This window comes from Podarcis tiliguerta (genome assembly GCF_965153285.1).
Source record: "Podarcis tiliguerta genome assembly, chromosome: 16".
Taxonomy (NCBI): domain Eukaryota; kingdom Metazoa; phylum Chordata; class Lepidosauria; order Squamata; family Lacertidae; genus Podarcis; species Podarcis tiliguerta.
In genome coordinates this window covers 2,781,582-2,801,324 of record NC_139549.1, presented here as the reverse complement: position 1 = coordinate 2,801,324, position 19,743 = coordinate 2,781,582, and the positions used below count along the sequence as shown (strand labels likewise).

The 19,743-nt window shown below is 49.8% G+C and overlaps 1 protein-coding gene across 1 annotated transcript; it reads right to left on the bottom strand.

Annotated features, from left to right (window-relative positions):
* Positions 1-554: 554 nt before the first annotated feature.
* Positions 555-19,077, bottom strand: LINGO4 (leucine rich repeat and Ig domain containing 4). The gene is made up of 4 exons (XM_083416603.1): positions 18,992-19,077; positions 17,300-17,470; positions 6,539-6,646; positions 555-3,082 (listed from the first exon to the last, which is right to left on the bottom strand). Coding segments are annotated over exons 3-4 (1,803 nt in total). The 5' UTR covers positions 6,541-6,646; positions 17,300-17,470; positions 18,992-19,077; the 3' UTR covers positions 555-1,281.
* Positions 19,078-19,743: the final 666 nt, after the last annotated feature.

Genomic DNA, 19,743 nt, shown 5'->3' with positions numbered 1-19,743 from the left:
CCTTTGAAGGTGACTCGGAAACTACAACTAATCCAGAATGCGGCAGCTAGACTGGTGACTGGGAGCGGCCACCGAGACCACATAACACCGGTCTTGAAAGACCTACATTGGCTCCCAATACGTTTCCGAGCACAATTCAAAGTGTTGGTGCTGACCTTGAAAGCCCTAAATGGCCTCAAAGGCCTGAAGGAGCGTCTCCACCCCCATCGTTCAGCCCGGACACTGAGGTTCAGCTCTGAGGGCCTTCTGGAGGTTCCCTCCCTGCGAGAAATGAGGTTACAGGGAACCAGGCAGAGGGCCTTCTCGGTGGTGGCACCCGCCCTGTGGAACGCCCTCCCTTCAGTTGTCAAGGAAATAAACAACTATCTGACGTTTAGAAGACATCTGAAGGCAGCCCTGTGCAGGGAAGTTTTTAATGACTGAGGTTTTATTGTATTTTTACTATTTTGTTGGAAGCCGCCCAGAGTGGCTGGGTAAGTAATAATAATAAAATATTATTATTATTATTATTATTATTATTATTATTATTAGCCCTAAATGCCTTAGGCCCACTGCCTTCCCTACAAAGCCCCTTAGGTGCCAGCTTGCCAGAGGAGGCCCCCTTCGTTTTTACTCCCCCCTCAGAGGTTCAGGGGTGGCAGCCTGGGGGAGGGTCTTCTCTGTGGTGGCCCCTCAGCTATGAAGCTCCGTCCCCACAGAGATGCATGCCTGGTACCTTCACTAGACAGTTTTCGCCGTATGCGGAAGGCTTACCCTCCTTCCCTTTGACACCTGATACATCTGTAGATAATGTTACGACTCACGCTAGCCTCGTGATTATAATTTGTTGTCATTTGTTTCTGATATCGCAGTTCAAATTGTCGCGACCACCCTGGGTTCTTATGGTCATAGGCGGTTAAGAAAAGTAATAATAATTCTCATATGATAATAAGAGCCTCCTGGATCAGACCATTGGCCCATCTAGTCCGGCATCCTATTCTCTCAGGGGCCAACCGGATACCCGGATTCAAACACAAGACCAACTCTCCCCTCCTGTGGTTTCCAGCCACTGGGATTCAGAATTATCACTGCCTCTGACTAAAAAGCACCCATCTTGGTTCTAAAATTATCTGGGAGCAAGGAATCGACACCTTCCTTTGGCAAACTTTACACTGCCTGGGGCCCAAGAAGCAGGAGAAATTCTGTGTAAACTATGAAAATCAAAATGGCTTCCTTTGGTTCGTAAAGCACTGGCATTCCAAGAGAACCAACATGGTGTCCTTCAGACGTTGAGCTGGTATCTCATCTAGGTTTCTGGGCCACCCTTTTGTGCCTGTTCGTTACGGCCTTGTAGCCCCGGGAATATCGGGGTACGGCGTTGATGATGTGGTGCTTGGCGGTCCCCCTGCCCTTGTTCCACAGGGAGATGAAGACGAAGCAGACGGCCACTGAGCAGAGGAAGGGAACGATCCCAATGGCCAGGATCCCCGCCAAGGTGCCGACGTCAAGGAGGAATGGGAGGGCAGCGCTCGAGGCGTTGAGCGCGCTGGCGTTGACCCTGACGGAGAAGTTGCTGAAGACGCGGAGGTGGGCCCACATGGTGTCGTTCCCGGCGGCATTGCGGGCCACGCAGAGGTAGGCCCCGCCATCTTGAGGGAAGGCATGGTGGATCCTCAGCGTGCCGTTGGGAAGGACGGCGAGCCGGCCTCTGCGGCTGGCGTCCAGGGAGACGTTGTGAGGAGACACCCAGGAGATGGTGGGGGGCGGGTCGCCGTCGCCTTTGCAGGTCAGCATCGCCCGGCCGCCCTCTTCCACGCTCAGTCTCTGAGGAGGGGTCTCCTTCTCGATGGTGGGCTTCCTGCAGGTGATGTGCCCGGGAAGGATGTCGGAGAATTTGCGGAAGACCTTCCCCTCGCCCGTCGAGTTGGTGGAGCAGACGGGTTGCCGGGCCTCGAAGTTCAGCCTCCGCTGCCTGCGAATAATCCAGAGGAGGCGGCAATCGCAAGCCAGGGGGTTTTCGTCCAGCCGTAGGACCTCTAGGTTCCCCACCGAGTGGAAGGCGCCCTCCTCGAGCGTCCGCAAGCCGTTGCCCGAGAGGTTGAGGACGCGGAAGTGGACGAGGCCGTGGAAGGCGTGGGCCTGGACGGTGGCCAACCGCCCGTCCGTGAGGTGGAACTCCTGAAGGCGGGAGAGTTCGGCCAGCTTCTTCCCGCGGAGGACCAAGATCGGGTTGTGTGAGAGGTCGAGGAACCGGAGATGGACCAAGTGATGGATAGCTTTGTAAGGCACCTCGCGGAGACTGCACCGGGTGATGGACAAGGCGGTGAGGTTCAGGCCCGCGAGGCTGTGAGGCCTCAGCGCTGTCAAGGAAGGCCACCGGTGGATCTCAAGGACCTTGAGACGATGCAGTTTTTGGAAGGCGTTTTCCGGGACGGAGCCGATGCTCAGGACCTTGAGCCGCAGCTCCACAAGATGGCGGAGATGCGAGAGGGCTTCTGTCGGGACGCCGGTCAAGTTGCACTTCTCCAGAGTGAGTTGCCGCAAGCTCTGGAGGCCGCTGAAGGCCTGGGATGAGACGAAGATCAAGTGGTTGTCTCCGGCCTCCAGCTTCCGTAGGCTAGAGAGGTCCTTGAAGCTGTGGTCTTGGAAGAGGACTATCTCGTTCTCGCTGATGTCCAGGACAGCGAGGCTGGGAAGCCCCGTGAAGACGCCAGAGGGGACCATCTTCAGCTTGTTGCCCGTCAGACGGAGGGTCATCAGCCTCTTCAGGCTGTTGAAAGCGCCCGGCTCGATGTTGGAGAGGGCATTGTAGCTCAGGTCCAGCTCTTTCAGAGCCTGCAAGCGGGAGAACATGCCTTGCTGAAGGGTGCGGAGGGCGTTCTGGCTCAGGTCCAGGAGCTCAGAATCCGGAGGGATCCGGCCCGGTACCGCCGTCAGGTTGCGGCCGTTGCAGAAGACAACCTTGTCCTGGGACAAGCACCTGCACCGCGAAGGGCAGGTGTGCCTGGATCCCGTCAAGAAGGTGGCTGGGATGGCGGCGAGGAGCAGCAGCAGCAGGGGCCGCCATTTTGTCCCGGGGGAAGCCTCCATCTTGCTTGTTTTCCTGAAGATAGTAATGACAGCAAGAGAGCCTTGCGGTTAGAGGGAGAGGGTTGGAAAGAGAGAAAGCACAGCTCCCTGATCATGTGGAGACATGTCCTCCTCCAAGGGCCTTCTGGCAGTTCCCTCACTGCGAAAAGTGAGGTTACAGGGAACCAGGCAGAGGGCCTTGTCAGTGGTGGCACCTGCCCTGTGGAACACCCTCCCATCACATGTTAAGGAAATAAAGAACTACACAATTTTTAGAAGACATCTGCAGGCAGCCCTGTATCTGGAAGATTTTTTAAAAAGAAATTTAATGTGATATTATGTAGTTATATATGTTGGTAGCTGTTGGCAACCCAGCCAGATGGGTGAGGTATAATAATACAGTGGTACCTCGGATTAAGTACTTAATTTGTTCCGGAGGTCTGTTCTTAACCTGAAACTGTTCTTAACCTGAAGCACCACTTTAGCTAATGGGGCCTCCTGCTGCTGCCGGGCCGCCAGAGCACGATTTCGGTTCTCATCCTGAAGCAAAGTTCTTAACCTGAAGCATTATTTCTGGGTTAGCGGAGTTTGTAACCTGAAGCGTATGTAACCCGAGGTACCACTGTAATAATAATAATAATAATTTGAGGTGTGTGTGTGAAACAGGGAGAACATGTGAGAGAAGCTCTGTGTTATGTGTGACACAGAAAGAAAAAAGTGTGTGTGTGTGTGTGTGTGTGTGTGTGTGTGAGGGGGGGGATTTTCCTGCATTGGAGGGGGCTGGACTAGATGACTAGATCTGAAAACTCCCTCCTGAAGAGCCTTGTGGTGGTGCCATGCAGTGGCGTAGCGTGGCTTGTCAGGACCCGGGGCAAGGCAAGTAATTTGCGCCCCCCCCCCCGCTGCACTGTCCCTCCCCCAGACAGTCCCTCGCTCTCTCTCCGCACTGCACCGCACGCCTGGCACCCTCCCCTCCACAGTGGGCGGCGACCCGGCGGCTCGGATTGGATTCGCACAGCCAGCACTGCATTGAGAGAGAGTGAGTGAGCCAGGTAGGGGCAGAGAGCTGCGAGTGCGAGCGCCCCCCCCAGATGTTGCGGCCGGTGCGGCCGGCCCCCCCTGCACCCCCCACGCTACGCCACTGGTGCCATGCTTGCAAAGTCGGACTTAAGACTAGGCAGATTTGATTTCAAATCCCCTCCTGGCCTCAAAACTCTCCCTGGGTGACTTTGGTCTCTCAGCCTAACTTTCCTGGCAGGATTGCTGTGAAAACTAGACCAGGACGGGGGAAAGATAGAGCGCTGCCTTGCGCCACTCCTGGAGCTTTGCGCAAAGAGCAAAATGCAAATGTTAAGTACTTTCTCTTCCCCCCTCTTTTTTTTTTTAATTGCAAGAAAAGCAAAAAGAGAAAACACACATACCAAATTTCACACAGGCATAACCATAGACCCATAATTTTCTTAACAAACGATAAAACATAACTTGGTCTTCACACTAAAGACCCAACTTCCCGTCAATTTCATATAACACTGCCAGTACACACTTTATCATCATTAAACTTTTCCTTAATATATCTTAATTCTTATATCTGCCTTTCAACTACTACTGAAGTTCCTAGAATGCCGCAACCAAATTTAAACTACAATATTTATATTTCAAATATCCTTTGAAAACCTCCCATTTTGAAACAAATTCCTGTTTTGATTTATTCTTTATTTTTTCTGATGGACCGTCTAATTCTGCATATTCTGTCGGCTTTGGGATCCAATCTTCTATATGAGAAGAGAGCAAATGTTAAGTACTTTCAGGTACAGTGGTACCTCGGGTTAAGACCTTAATTCGTTCCGGAGGTCCGTTCTTAACCTGAAACTGTTCTTAACCTGAAGCACCACTTTAGCTAATGGGGCCTCCTGCTGCCACCGCACGATTTCTGTTCTCATCCTGAAGCAAAGCTCTTAACCTGAAGCACTATTTCTGGGTTAGTGGAGTCTGTAACCTGAAGCGTCTGTAACCTGAAGCGTCTGTAACCCAAGGTACCACTGTACATCTTGGGTCTCACAACCGAAGAAAGATATTACATGAATAGAGGAAAATAAATGAAATGGTTTGGTGTCTGGAGTCCTGGCAGAGGGAGGGTTTGCCTTCCCTTCTCCACCACCCTGCAGATCAGGGACCGACTTCTCAATTTTCCCCAGTCTTCACCTCCATTCACCACATTTCCACGTCAGTTTGTGTGCTTAAAACGAACAACTTCAAACTTGCACAGTGGCGCATCTAGTCCACCATTCTGTTCTCGCAGTGGGCAGCTAGGGAAACCCACAAACAGAAGAGCCCACCCATTTGTTGTTTTTTTGGAAATTTTATTTACAACATAACATAACCCCCCCCCCCAATACAGAAATCCACCCTCACATACACCCTAACATACACTAAGCATAACATACAACAATACAAACAACCAAATAAAATACTTCCTTTATCCTCTATCTGGCCTCCTTATTTACTTCTTATAAGCTGTTTCCTTTAGGAATAATTATTAAGATTTTTCTAATTATCACTTAAATATCCACAAAGTCTCCTGCAGATATAGTTCCTGTGGCAACAGAGCGACTTCTTTGGATATGTTAAATCGTGGCACTTAACTAGCCGGAAAAAGCCGGAACTACTCAAAGGAACTACTTCGGCTGGCTTCCTCTTATAGATCCTACCTGACGCACATCGGATCACAGGTTTGGAAGGGGAACCAGGGGATCATCCAAACGGACCACCAAACGCTTAACTATGTACAGTCATACCTCTGGTTGCGTTCGCTTCCTGTTGCAGATTTTCAGGTTGCGAACGCGCTTTGCACATGCACAGTAGCGACGCTCTACTTAGGGACTTTTCAGGGTGTGAACTGTACCCCAAAACGGATCACGTTTGTAAGTAGAGGTACCACTGTGTGTGTTTGTGTGTGTGTCTGTGTGTGTGTATACAGTGGTACCTCGGGTTACATACGCTTCAGGTTACAGACTCTGCTAACCCAGAAATAGCACCTCGGGTTAAGAACTTTGCTTCAGGATGAGAACAGAAATCGTGCTCTGGTGGCGCGGTGGCAGCAGGAGGCCCCATTAGCTAAAGTGGTGCCTCAGGTTAAGAAGTTTCAGGTTAAGAACGGACCTCTGGAACGAATTAAGTACTTAAGCCGAGGTACCACTGTGTGTGTGTATATATATATATATATATATATGTATATATATATGCATTTTAATGCACACTAACCCTTAAAATGTGTATTGTTGCACACCTATTTTCACTGAAGAACTGCCCTGGTGTGAGTTTCAAAGGATATCGGTTTCTCAGATTATCTCAGGAACGGCGTACGAGGAAAGGTTTGCGTTAAAATGCGAACTGCATAGAATTTCTTTCTCTCCCCTCCCCCCAGCCCTAAACCATACTCACGCCCACTTTGCAATCTCTTTTTATAAAGAATCTGTGCGATTTTACTTACATATAGTTGTGCGAGGAAGAACTGTCCTCCAAAGGCACCCGACTCTTTTCTTAAGTTCCCCCGAATGCGCCCGATTTCCGTTTATATGCTTTTTATCTGCGCCCGCCCCTTTTGGAAACAAACAGAAAAAGTACTGTACTGCAGGCGGAACCTAATTTGAGGTGAATCATCGTTTCATATAGTTAGATCCTCATTAAACGTGGCATTTAGCTCAAAGGACTCGCATAACCCGCCGAGGCCGAAATTAGCCACGGCCCGCAGTTGCAAATTCCCCTGTGCCTTTCGAAAAAGACAACAAATCTTTGAAGCTGGCGATGAGGAACATGTGCCGCTACAGATGTGGAGAAAATTGATGGGGAATAAGATCCTTCCTCCCATTTCTCGCTGTGACACATGAACTCACGTTTAGCTGCCTCTGGAGACAGTTCAGAAACTTCAGCCAGAGGCACACCAACAACAAACGTGTTTACATTAGGGGATTTCCTGAAGTAGAGGACCTTATGCATTATATCTTGCGCTGCCCCTTATATAATGAAGCAAGAATTATGGAAAGAAGGTTTAAAATTTACTGCATGTAATGCGCTAAAAGAAAATGTGATGAAAATGATGTATAGATGGTACATTACACCAGTAAAGTTAGCAAAGATGTATAAAGTAAGTAACAAATGTTGGAAATGTAAGGAAAAAGAGGGAACATTATATCACATGTGGTGGGAATGTAAAAAGGTGAAAAGCTTCTGGGAGATGATATATAATGAATTGAAAAAAATGTTGAAATATACATTGATAAAGAAACCAGAAGCATTTCTCTTGGGTATTGTTGGAAACAATATAAATAAAAAGGAATGTAAGCTTTTTCTATATGCAGTAACAGCAGCAAGAATACTATTGGCCCAAAAATGGAAGCAAGAAGAATTAGCAACGATGGAAGAATGGAGGATGAAATTAATGGAATATGCGGAACTTGATAAACTAACGGGAAGGATCCGAAACCAGCGGGACCAGAAGTTTTCCAAGGACTGGAGTAAATTTACGGATTATTTGAAAAGTATTTGCGATGACCAGACAACGTTTGTAGGTTTGCAAGAAGCTCTGTGAGGAATAATATTAGAAATATTGCAAAAATGAAGGAGATGGGATATGTTAAAAATGGAAAGGCAATATTAAGTTAGGAAATGCGTAAGAAGTGAATAAGACGGAGGATTATCAGAGGTGCTGATGGAAGTCCAATAAGAATGTATTTGTGATAATTCATGTGGTATGTTTTATAATTTTGTATTTTAAAATCTATATCTATCTTTATATATATAATGAAGCAAGAGAAAGATTTTTAGCACCTAGGTCCCCTGGCCAGAACCCCTCTGACATGATTTTATATCTCCTTGCAGACACAGATAAGTATGTGACCTGGCGGGTAGCACTTTTTGCAACTGCTGCTAGGAAAATTAGAGCAAATTATATAGCCAAGGTAGCCACCAACTGTAAAGGAGATGAATTTATTTGACCCTACCTGCATCAAACTATATTCTATCTTTATCACCAAACTCTGAATATAATTGCACATTGCCTGAATTAACATTTTTTAAATATATTAGTGGCCATGTGATAATTTTAGCTTATAAGTTTTATTGTTTAATGTCTTAATTTGTATATTAAAGGTACTTTTATAGCTCTGTTTGGAGTAGGTAATGTCTTGATAATATAAATGTTTAAGTTTTTTGGATCAATCCAGTATATTTTCTTTTAATTGTTGAATGATTTTGTGTGCAGTGGTACCCCGAAAGACGAATGCCTCGGAAGACGAAAAACTCGCTAGACGAAAGGGTTTTTCGTTTTCTGAGGTGCTTCGCAAGACGGATTTTCCTAAGGGCTTGCTTCGCTAGACGAAACGGCCCTGCCTCTCCTGTCATGGTGACGGTCACTGCACGCACGCACGCTCGCTTCCCCGCTTCTCTGGCTCCCTCCCACCTTCCGGCTGCCGACTCCTCTGGCTCCCTCCCACCTTCCGGCTGATGGCCGACCTTCCGGCTGCCTCGCGCCGCTGCCCACCGCCCTCGCGCGCTCCTCTGAGAGAGCCGTTGCCGCCAGCAGCCAGCGTTGCAGCCGGAGTCGCGCTCCTGAGCCCCGCCGCCCTCCAGCAGCTGCGTCGCGCGGTGGCCACAACGCGCGGGTGAGTCTGAGGTACCAGCTGCAGCAGCTGCCCTGCTTCTCCCCCCCCTCCCCGCTGTTGTTAGTGTTTAACTGCAGTGGTGCTTCGCAAGATGAAAAAACTCACGGAACGAATTAATTTCGTCTTGCGAGGCACCACTGTACATTGCGGCAGCCTTTGGCTATGTGCAAGAAAAGTGACTGACCAGAAACTTCAGCTGGTGCAGAATTCAATGGCCAGGTTGCTCAGTGGGGCAAGATGGTTTGAGCATATGACACCAATCCTGGTCTGACCGCACCGGCTGCCAAACAGTTTCCGGGCCCAATTGAAAGCGCTGGTTTCGAAGCCTTAAATGGCCCAGAACCACAACTCCTCAAGGACGGCCTCTCTCCATATGAACCTTACCCGGACCCTGAGATCACCATCTAAGTCCCTTTTTCATGTGCCCCCCCAAGAGAGGTCCAGGGTGTGGCAACACTCAGGTCCTGCGTTCGGGCTTCCCCATTGACCACGGAGGATGAGTCCGTGGCCTGATTCAGCAAGGTCGCTGTCAGGGAACTGCCATCAGTCTCCGAGGGAGAGAGCAAGCTCCAAAGGGATCCCAGAGAGCGTCCCGGGAGTGGGAGAGGCAGCCCATCTTCTGGGGGAGAGAATCAGCGTAGCTCCAGTGGAGAAGGGGGGCAGATGGCGGAATTGGCGAGGCGGTCCCATGATTCCTTGCCGGGGACCAGCGGGGAGAGGAAGGGTCCTCCGCTGCCTACGCCCTCCTTGCGCAGAAGGCTTTCGCGCAGGGAGAGTAGGCGAAGACTTGGCGTCAAAGAGCTTCTTTGCTGGAAGAAGTTTAAGAAACACCCACTGATGGATTCTGCCAGCGATTGAGACAGTCACGGGCGAGTGGCTGCCCGGACAGGAAAGGTTCACTCAGGCAACCCAACCAGAGGTTGGGACAAGCTTACATACGAGCAACCCCTAGAACCATTACAGTCGCCTTACGTCCTTAGGACAGGGCCGCCGCTCCCAGAATGCCCTGGGGCACGGGCAAATCCGATCTACTGTATTTTTTGCTCTATAGGACGCACCTGACCATAGGATGCACCTTGTTTTAGAGGGGGAGAACAAGAAAAAAAAATTCTCACCCTCTCTGCTCAGTGCCCCTTCAGCGAAGCAGCAGGAGAAATGGAGTCCCTTCCATTTCTCCTGCCACTTCGCTGAAGGGGCGCTGCGCAGAGAGGGGAAGATTCCCCCCCCTTGTTCTCCCCCTCTAAAACAAGATGCGTTCAGTGAAGGCAACCCGAAGCCTCTGGGGTGCAGTGAGAGTTCCTGCTGCGCTCCGGAGGCTTCAGGCGGCTACCTTGGAAGCACCGAATCCTCTTGCTCCCCAGGCTTCAGTGAAGGCAACCCGAAGCCTCAGGAGCGTGGCGGGAGTTCCCGCTGCGCTCCGGAGGCTTCGGGTTCCTTTTGCTGAAGCCAGGAGAGTCTTGCTTTCCCGGCTTCAGCAAAAGGAACCTGAAGCCTCCGGAACGCGGCAGGAACTCACACTGGGCTCCGAAGGCTTCAGGCGGCTATCCCTGAACCCTGGAGCACGACAGGGGTTGGTATGCACCGACCCCTCTCGCTCTCCAGGCTTCAGCGAAAGCAACGCGAAGCCTCCAGAGCGCGGAGGGAGCGCTCCCTCTGCGCTTTGGAGGCTTCGTGTTGCTTTCGCTGAAGCCAAGGAGCCTGCATTTGCTCCATAGGACGCACACACATTCCCCCTTAATTTTTAGAGGGGAAAAAGTGCATCCTATAGAGCGAAGACAGCATCTTAAAAAGTAGAGACATCACCTTGCCAACAAAGGTCCGTATAGTAAAAGCTATGGTTTTCCCAGTAGTGATGTATGGAAGTGAGAGCTGGACCATCAAGAAGGCTGATCGCCAGAGAATGGATGCTTTTGAATTCTGGTGCTGGAGGAAACTCTTGAGAGTCCCAAGGACTGCAAGAAGATCCAACCTCTCCATTCTTAAGGAAATCAGCCCTGTGTGCTCACTGGAAGGACAGATCCTGAAGCTGAGGCTCCAAGACTTTGGCCACCTCATGAGAAGAGAAGACTCCCTGGAAAAGACCCTGATGTTGGGAAAGATGGAGGGCACAAGGAGAAGGGGACGTCAGAGGACGGGATGGTGGGACAGGGTTCTCGAAGCTACCAGCATGAGTTTGACCAAACTGTGAGAGGCCGTGGAAGACAGGAGTACCTGGCGTGCTCTGGTCCATGGAGTCATGAAGAGGCGGACACGACTAAACAACTAAACAACAACAATAGAGCGAAAAATACTGTAAATCTCTATTGTTAATGGGATCCACAGAGCATCTTGCAGCCATCCCTTCTTCACTCTGGAAGGCCTTCCACGTCCCTGACTGGCGGAGCACAACACAGCCTCGCCGTCTCTGCCAGGGAACCAGAACTCAATTTATTCTAAGTGTCCCCTTGGCACGACTCCAGAAGATGCATTAAAAGGGAGGGATCAAAGATGATTTATAAGCAAAAAAAAAGGCCGAGAGAGAGAAAGGCATAAGGTGCAGGCCGAGGTGGGTTTGGAAAAGGACGCGGACATTTTGGGACAGGCGACAGCGCTTCCTGCAAGGCTGCTCAAAATCCTGTCCTTCCCCTCTGAGACCAGAGGATGGCGGAAGGCGAAATCATCTCCTGTTTTCTTCAGCCTGTGGCTATAAGGTTTGAGTCGGTTCAGGGCGATTGGCGAAAATTTGTGGAATGCTGTATCTGAATAAAAAAAATTGTACACAGTATTTTTGTAGTATTTTTGTACTGTGTACAATTTTTTTTTTAATTCAAATACAGTATTCCACAAATTTTGGAAGATCCTAAGGGATCTAAAGGGCTGGAAGTGAAGAACAGAGATAAAGGAGAATTAAATAACAAAAGAAGTGTGGTTTAGGCGGTGGAAGTCTTTTAAGATATTTTAATTAAGATTTTTATTTTATAATGTATGTAAGTGTAATTCTGGAATTACTGTTTATGGAAAACAGCATTTTCCTTTTTTTCTTCTCCCCCCCCCCCCCGTTTTTTCTTCTTTTCTATCTTCTTTATGTTTGGCAAATATGTAAATAATTGTGTTTTTGCAGATATATCTGGAAATTTGTATTATTCAATAAAGTTATATTTTTTTAAAAAAATGTACACAATTAGGTTCGTTAGCAGGATTAAGGTAAAAACCAGGGGAGTAACTAATAAATGGAATAATGTATGGAATGCAGTGTTAAAAATTAGCATTAGAAGAAACCTCAAAGGGGGTGAATGGAATGGCCTCTTTCTCTCTGTGTATATATGTGTGTGTTTATTGGGAAGTTATTCGATTTGTATGTCTGTAAAAAAAAAAATCTAAAACTGGGAAAAAAATGTATAGAGATGAATGAATGAATGAATGAATGAGTAAAATGAAACCTTTGTCTTTCTCCTGGGGGGGGGGGGGGAACCCGTCAGAACTTGCAGGCATCTCAGGAAGCTGAAAGTTGGAAGAGTCAGGACAGGTGGGGGGGAAACAGGTTTCAGCATGCAGCTCAGAGTTAAAGACTGTGGAACTCCTTCCCACAAGACGCAGTGATGACCAACAAGCTGGATGGCTTTAAAGGACAAATTCACGGAGAGGGAAAGGGCTATTCATGGCTACCATTCATATGTGGTGGGATTGTCCGTTAGTTAATGAATTTTGGAAACAGATTGGTATAGAAATATCGGGAATTGTGGGTAGGAAGATAGAAATATCTCAATTAATGGTTTTTATTCGCCCGAGTAGCACTGAGTTAAAAACAAAAGAGGAATGTAAATGGGTAAAACTGATGGTAATTGCAGCCAGACAGGTTATAGCGAGTAACTGGAAAAATGCTGAAGAACCCCAATGGAGGGCTGAACCAATGGAGGGGAAAACTGGAAAATATTATAGTTTTAGAATATCTAACTGTGAAGATACACAGAATGAAAGGGTTTAAGGTCAGTGAGAAAGAGGAGGATTGGCTTGAGAAGATGTTGAATTATTTGGGTAGGGTTGAACAATTTGGGGCAATTAAAATGTTAAAAGTTAAATAATTGAGGAGCGAGGAGTGTTAATGTATATGGAATTGTACATACGGTCGATTTGAATATGTTATTATTGATTATGTATACTCAATGTATCAAGTGCCTTGGGGGTTTCACTGTTGGGTTTTGGTTGTTAGTAAAAAATAATGAATAATAATAATAATAATAATAATAATAATAATAATAATAATATGACTACCATTCGTGATGGCTGTGCTCTAGCTCCACAGTTTCTGCATCCTGGTTGCTAGAAACTGCAGGAGAGGAGAGTTGATCTTGAGTTCGAATCCTGATTGCGGGTTTCCCTGAGGGCATCTGGTTGGGCCCCTGGGAGAACAGCAGGTTATTCCCACGTTTTTAGGAAAGAACGAGAAACCTCTGGGGCAGATCCTGAACCCCAAAGGATACGTCGGCCCCAGATGAGCCGCTTCCAGCCCCTCTCCTTGTTTGCTGCTTAAAATGTAGGAAAAGCTCTGCCGGATCAGGCCAAAGGGCGGCGTCCGACTCTCCCAGTGGCCAACCAGATGGCTGTTGAAAGCACCCAACGCAGGAGCTGAGTTGACCAGGCTCCTCTCCCCACTTGGGTTTCTGAGCAATTGGTATCCAGTATCACCTTGCCAAGAAAGGTCCGTATAGTTAAAGCTCTGGTTTTCCCAGTAGTGATGTATGGAAGTGAGAGCTGGACCATAAAGTAGGCTGATCGCCGAAGAATGGATGCTTTTGAATTCTGGTGCTGGAGGAGACTCTTGAGAGTCCCATGGACTGCAAGAAGATCAAACCTCTCCATTCTTAAGGAAATCAGCCCTGAGTGCTCCCTGGAAGGCCAGATCCTGAAGCTGAGGCTCCAAAACTTTGGCCACCTCAGGAGAAGAGAAGACTCCCTGGAAAAGACCCTGATGTTGGGAAAGATGGAGGGCACAAGGAGAAGGGGACGACAGAGGACGAGATGGTGGGACAGTGTTCTCGAAGCTACCAGCATAAGTTTGACCAAACTGCGGGAGGCAGTGGAAGACAGGAGTGCCTGGCATGCTCTGGTCCAGGGGGTCACGAAGAGGCCAACACGACTAAACAACTAAACAACAACAACAACAACGTCTTCTTGCTCCTGATCCTGAAGGCAGGAGACAGCGCTGATGGCTAGCAGCCATAGAAAGTCACCCACTCCACGAATTTCTCTAACCCTTTCTAAGGTTGTTCAGGCTGCTGAGCATCAATTTTGGGAGTGGATCCCATGGTTTAACTCATGGGTAGGCAAACTAAGGCCCGGCGCCCGGATCCGGCCCAATCGCCTTCTAAATCTGGCCCATGGACGGTCTGGGAATCAGCGTGTTTTTACATGAGTAGAATGTGTCCTTTTATTTAAAATGCATCTCTGGATTATTTGTGGGGCATAGGAATTCGCTCATTTATTTTCAAAATATAGTCTGGCCCCCCACAAGGTCTGATGGACAGTGGACCGGCCCCCTGCTGAAAAAGTTTGCTGACCTCTGGTTTAACTGTTCCCCCAGTACTTCATTTTGCCTGTCCCGAATCTCCCAAACATTTCGCTTCATTAGATTTGCAAAAACGGCACTTTGCAGCAGTGGCTGTCAAACTTCTTTTCTCTTTCAGAACAAAAGTTTGCTGGCGCCAAATTGATTTTTTAATTATTATTATTATTATTATTGATAAGAAAAACCTTGGAAAACAAAAAGAAACAACTCGCAACATGGCTTGATTTATAACGCAGAACACAACAACTTAATAATATGATCGTGGGGCATGCAGAAAGTATAAAACAGCACAGCTACATAAAAGCATGAATCATTTGCAAAACGTAGTTATAAATGAGCCTCTTCAGCATGTATTGCAAGCTCAATGAGAGGTGTGAGCTTGCTTTGGCCGAGTAATCTCATTTGCATGAGGTCTAATTTGAGAGAGAAACTCTCATCTCCTCGTCAACACAAAGAAGCCTTTGTCTTTTCTGACCTTTTGTATTTGTCAGAGTTGAAAATCCCTGCTCACAACAATATGTCGTGGAGAACTCTAGGAGAATAGCCAATGCTTTTGAATATCCAGTGCTTTTTTTGGGAGGACAGGACACACGTTGTTGTTGTTTAGTCATGTCCGCCTCTTGGTGACCCCATGGACCAGAGCACGCCAGGCCCTCCTGTCTTCCACTGCCTCCCGCAGTTTGGTCAAACTCATGCTGGTAGCCTCAAGAACACTGTCCCACCATCTCGTCTTCCGTCGTCCCCTTCTCCTTGTGCCCTCCATCTTTCCCAACATCAGGGTCTCTTCCAGGGAGTCTTCTCTTCTCATGAGGTGGCCAAAGTCTTGGAGCCTCAGCTTCAGGATCTGTCCTTCCAGTGAGCACTCAGGGCTGGTTTCCTTCAGAATGGAGAGGTTTGATCTTCTTGCAGTCCATGGGACTCTCAAGAGTCTCCTCCAGCACCAGAATTCAAAAGCAGCTACCAGCATGAGTTTGACTGAACTGCGGGAGGCAGTGGAAGACAGGAGTGCCTGGCGTGCTCTGGTCCAGGGGGTCATGAAGAGGTGGACACGACTAAATGACTAAATAACAACAACAGCGCCGTGCTGTGAACGGACGCAAGAGAGGCAAAGCGGTTGTGCAAAGGGCCTCGTTCCCTGAATGGCAGGAGGCGGGGGAAATAACCTATCTGACGGCGACGAATAGCTGCCAGCAAGTGTCCTCAGCCTAGCGGAGAAACTTAATCAGGCTAATGCGATCACATACAGGCCAGAGACTGAAGGAACAAGGTGTCTGGAGCTTCGCGCGGGGGAAATATGAGATGCTTTCTGCCAAAACCAATCTCCTGATGGCCCCACTTTGGCCAGGGTCCCTGCCCTCTCCCAGCAAAGCAGAGAGAGCCTGCAAAAGTGCGAGACTTAAATGGGACTGAGGAGAGATGCACAGATCTGCATTGAGCCCACCAAAGTAATAGGACGGCTTCTGAAATTCTCCTCATCTGAAGCTCTCTCCAGATTTGGGGCTTCCAAATTCCTTGGTCTCCTTTCCAAAACAGAATCTGGAATGTTTGGGTTCTAGGCTTCCAGGCCTCATTGAGGAAAAAGGGGATTTTAAAGCTGTCTCAAGTTGAGCAAGAGCTTGCAAGGTTCTAGACCTCATGGAGGAAAAAGAGTTTTCAACTGTGCTGAGCTGAAGCCCAGCTTCTCAGAGCTAATTCTTCGCCGGCCTTGCATCGAGCATGGGAATTTCCGCATGTTTCCAGGTGCCAAGGTTCCCTTTGGCTGCGAGTGTTTTCCATTGCTCTGTATCGTTTAAGAAATCTCCCTCATTCTGTGGTGCCAGTGGCGTAGCGTGGGTTGTCAGCACCCGGGGCAAGGCAAGTAATTTGCGCCCCCTAACCTGGGGCAAGGCAAGTAATTTGCGCCCCACCCCCGCTGCACTGTCCCTCCCCCAGATAGTCCCTCGCTCTCTCTCCGCACTGCACCGCACGCCTGGCACCCTCCCCTCCACAGTGGGCTGCTCGGATCGGATTCGCACAGCCAGCACTGCAGTGAGAGAGAGTGAGTGAGCCAGGTAGGGGCAGAGAGCTGCGAGCGCGAGCGCGCCCCCCCAGATGTTGCGCCCGGTGCGGCCAGCCCCCCCTGCACCCCCCACACTACGCCACTGTGTGCTGCCCATTGCCCATTGCAGACCAGTAGCAGGGGTTTGTCACGATGACCCTGGAGTCTTCCTGGACTACAACTCCCATCACCTGTGACCCTTGGGCCACGCCTGTCAGCTGGGACTGCTGGGAGTTGTAGTCCAACATAATCTGGAGGTTGGAGAAGGCTGGAGTGTACCAGTGTAGAGAGGCAGCGGTGGTGTAGTGGTTAGAGTGTCGCACTAAGACCTGGGAGACCAGGCTCTGAATCCCCCACTCAGCTACGAAGCTTGCTGGGTGACCTTGGGCCAGTCTCTGGGAATTAACTGAGGAGGCACAGAACCACATGCCCCACTTTGAGCTCCTGGGAGCAATAAAAATATTTATTTGCAAATAGTCCAAAAGGACATGGGGATCTGAGGCTGAACAACATTGCCACAGAGTTGGGTAGGCAAAGTGGGGATTTGAGCCCAAGACTCCCAGGGCTCTAACCACTACACCACACTGCCTCTCCAGAAGGATGGAGTCTCTCTCCCACCAGTAGCCATTGCTTCTCGAGTCTGGGCCCAGGAGACCCCAATGGCTGGCCCGCCAACGCGATTTGAGACTGAGAAGCGGTGGGCGGCGAAGGGTCAAGCCTCCCTCCCCGCAGAGCTTTCCCATTCCAGATCCTCCTCCCCAAAGCTGCTTTTGCTACTCATTACGCATGTGACACCTCATCCCACCCGCTAAGCTCAGCCTATTCCGACGAGGGGGCGGATGAATTCCCCAAATGTGTGCAAGCCTCCCTTCCGAAGTCATCGTTTATTTCTCCGATCTGGCAGGAAACATCCATTTAAGTACGCGGGAGTTTGCGCGGGGGGTTTTGCGTGTGTGTGTGTTTCTGCAGGGAGAGGGGCGTGGGGTGGTGAAGTCGGAGTTAACTTACCATTGTCTGCTGTGGGTCTCGCCGTGCTTTTAAAAAAAGCCGGTTAGCATTTGCAGCTGAAGCGCAAACTCACCCCCTCTTCTCCCAAATGTCGCGAAAAGCTTCCCACGAAGACTGGAAGCCACCTGGATCTTGGCAGACGGAGCCGGCAGCATCATATTAGCTGTCCGCCTTTTAAAAATAAAAATGAATGAATGAACAACTGGGGAAACGGAAGAGAACTGTGGTGCTTTCAGGCTGGAAAATCCCTTCAGACGTGCGGGTCTGGGGAGCCATATTCCGGCAATGGAGTCTGGTCCATGGGGGCAAACGGGGCACAGACTCACTAGCCCCCCCCATGGCCAGCCCCCTTACAACCAGTCCAAGGGGTGCCCCTCCCTGCCAGTTAACCTCCTCTTTTTCCTTCGTCTCAGTGGTGCCCCTTGCAAAAGGATGGGGACAAAGCTAAAATCATTTGGCTCCGCCTCTTGTCGGCTCTGGCTCCGCCTACTGTTTTGGGCCCCCTTTGCCAGCCCCACAGCTGCACCGAAAGAGATTTAGTGGATCTCTGCCGTAAGCCAACAGCTGCAGGGACCCGGAGCCACAATCGTGTTTATAATGAAAATAATGATCGCTTCTAAACTCTGCTCAGAGCAGACCCAGCGAAATTCAGAAATCGAGGTGAGCCGCGCCCATTAACTTCAACAAGTCTACTCTGAGTAGGGCCGGCACTGGGTACAACCCAAAGCATCCCGCCTCCTAATTTTCCAAAAAATCAACCCAGCTAATCTTTATATCTGCAACACAGATTCTTTCACAGCTGTAAATGACGAGGTATGTATAAATGAAAGGCAGCAAAAAGCAAAAGTGAGTTGTAACTGAAACAGGAGTGTGTGTAAATAAATGCAGATCTCCCCACCCCCCCGCTCAAATTTATCTCTTTCCTCTGGAGTCTCTGTTGTGTTGACTTTCTGATTGGAAGCTCTTTGCGGGCAGGGGCCTTTCAAGTTGGAGCAGAGCTGGTTTGTTTCAAAGCACCCCCATTCCCAAACCTCACGCGGACGGATGTTGCCGGCAAGTAAGCCTGGGATTTCCGCAGCACATAGAAACCTAGAGCTGGAAGAGACCCCAAGGATCATCTAGTCCAGCCCCTGAAGTGCAGGAATCATGACACGCTTTCATCCTGAATTTAGGAACCCTGCCTTTATACTGGAGCAGACCATTGGTCCATCCAGCCCAAGATGCTCGACTTGGACTGGCAGCAGCTGTTCGCCACGATTCCTTCCTTCCCTCGCCACGGACGGAGGCAGCAAGGACTCGCCAGTGGAGACCAGAGTCCTGCTGTTGCGCTCCTCCCACGGGGCATTTGAGAAACCATGACTCCGGACCAGATGGATCCAGAAGGGCTCATACGCCCAGGTCACCTTCTGCCCCCAATCCTGCCCCCCCCCCCAAACCGGTTCCAAACCGGGAATCCCAGGACAGGACCGTGAGAGCGCTCTTCGCGCAAAGGAGATGCGCAAACCAGGTTCATGGTTTTGCAAACCTCTCTCACCCTCTTCCTTCCTCCTTGAGCTTTCCGAAAGGTCCAAAAAGCACACAAGGCGCTTTCTCCCGTGGCAAAAAGGACCGAGCCGCTTGCTGATATCCCCACCCCACCCCTTTTAAAAATCTGCTCCGGTCTCTCCAAAGGGAGCGAGCCGGGCGGCTTACCTGGAACGTGCTTCGGGGAGACACAACAAGGAGGCTTCTCTCTGCCCAATGATGTCTCATGTGTGTCTCTTTCCCTGCCTGTCTCTCTCTCTCTCCCGCCCCCCCCCGCTTCGCCACCTCCCTCTCTCCCCCCCCCTCCCTCCGCCAGCCACGTGGATGTCATTTTGCCAAGGGAATGTTCCATCCCAGAGTTTCTTCTCTGTGCTGAACAACTCAGCGCAGACGGCGGCGTCGAAACAGCCAAAGCCACCATCGTTCCAAGACAAGGTGGCCTGACAAAAGAGGAGAAGGGAAAGAGAGTTAATTGCTGGCACCCATCTGTCTCGGGAGACAATGCAGAAGGGCGCCTTGGGGGGCGAAATCAGACTGTTGGAGAGTTACAGCGCCTGCTGTGGCCGTAGAGAACAATAGGGTAGGGAGATGTTTTGTTGCAGCTGGAGTAGGTGAAGGCATCTGGCACCTGTTAACTGCTGCAGGTGCCCCATGGCGTTTCTTCTCTCTGCCCTCCTCCCAGCGGTCATTCCTCCTGTGGTCACTGCTATGGATGCACAACCTGACTGTCTGTCTCCAGGCACTGCGGTCGGTCATCTGCAAGGGATTCCCACACGGTGGGGTTTATGTTGCTGCAGTGGCGTAGCATGGGTTGTCAGCACCCGGGGCAAGGCAAGTAATTTGCGCCTCCTAACCCGGGGCAAGGCAAGTAATTTGCGCCCCCCCGCTGCACTGTCCCTCCCCCAGATAGTCCCTCGCTC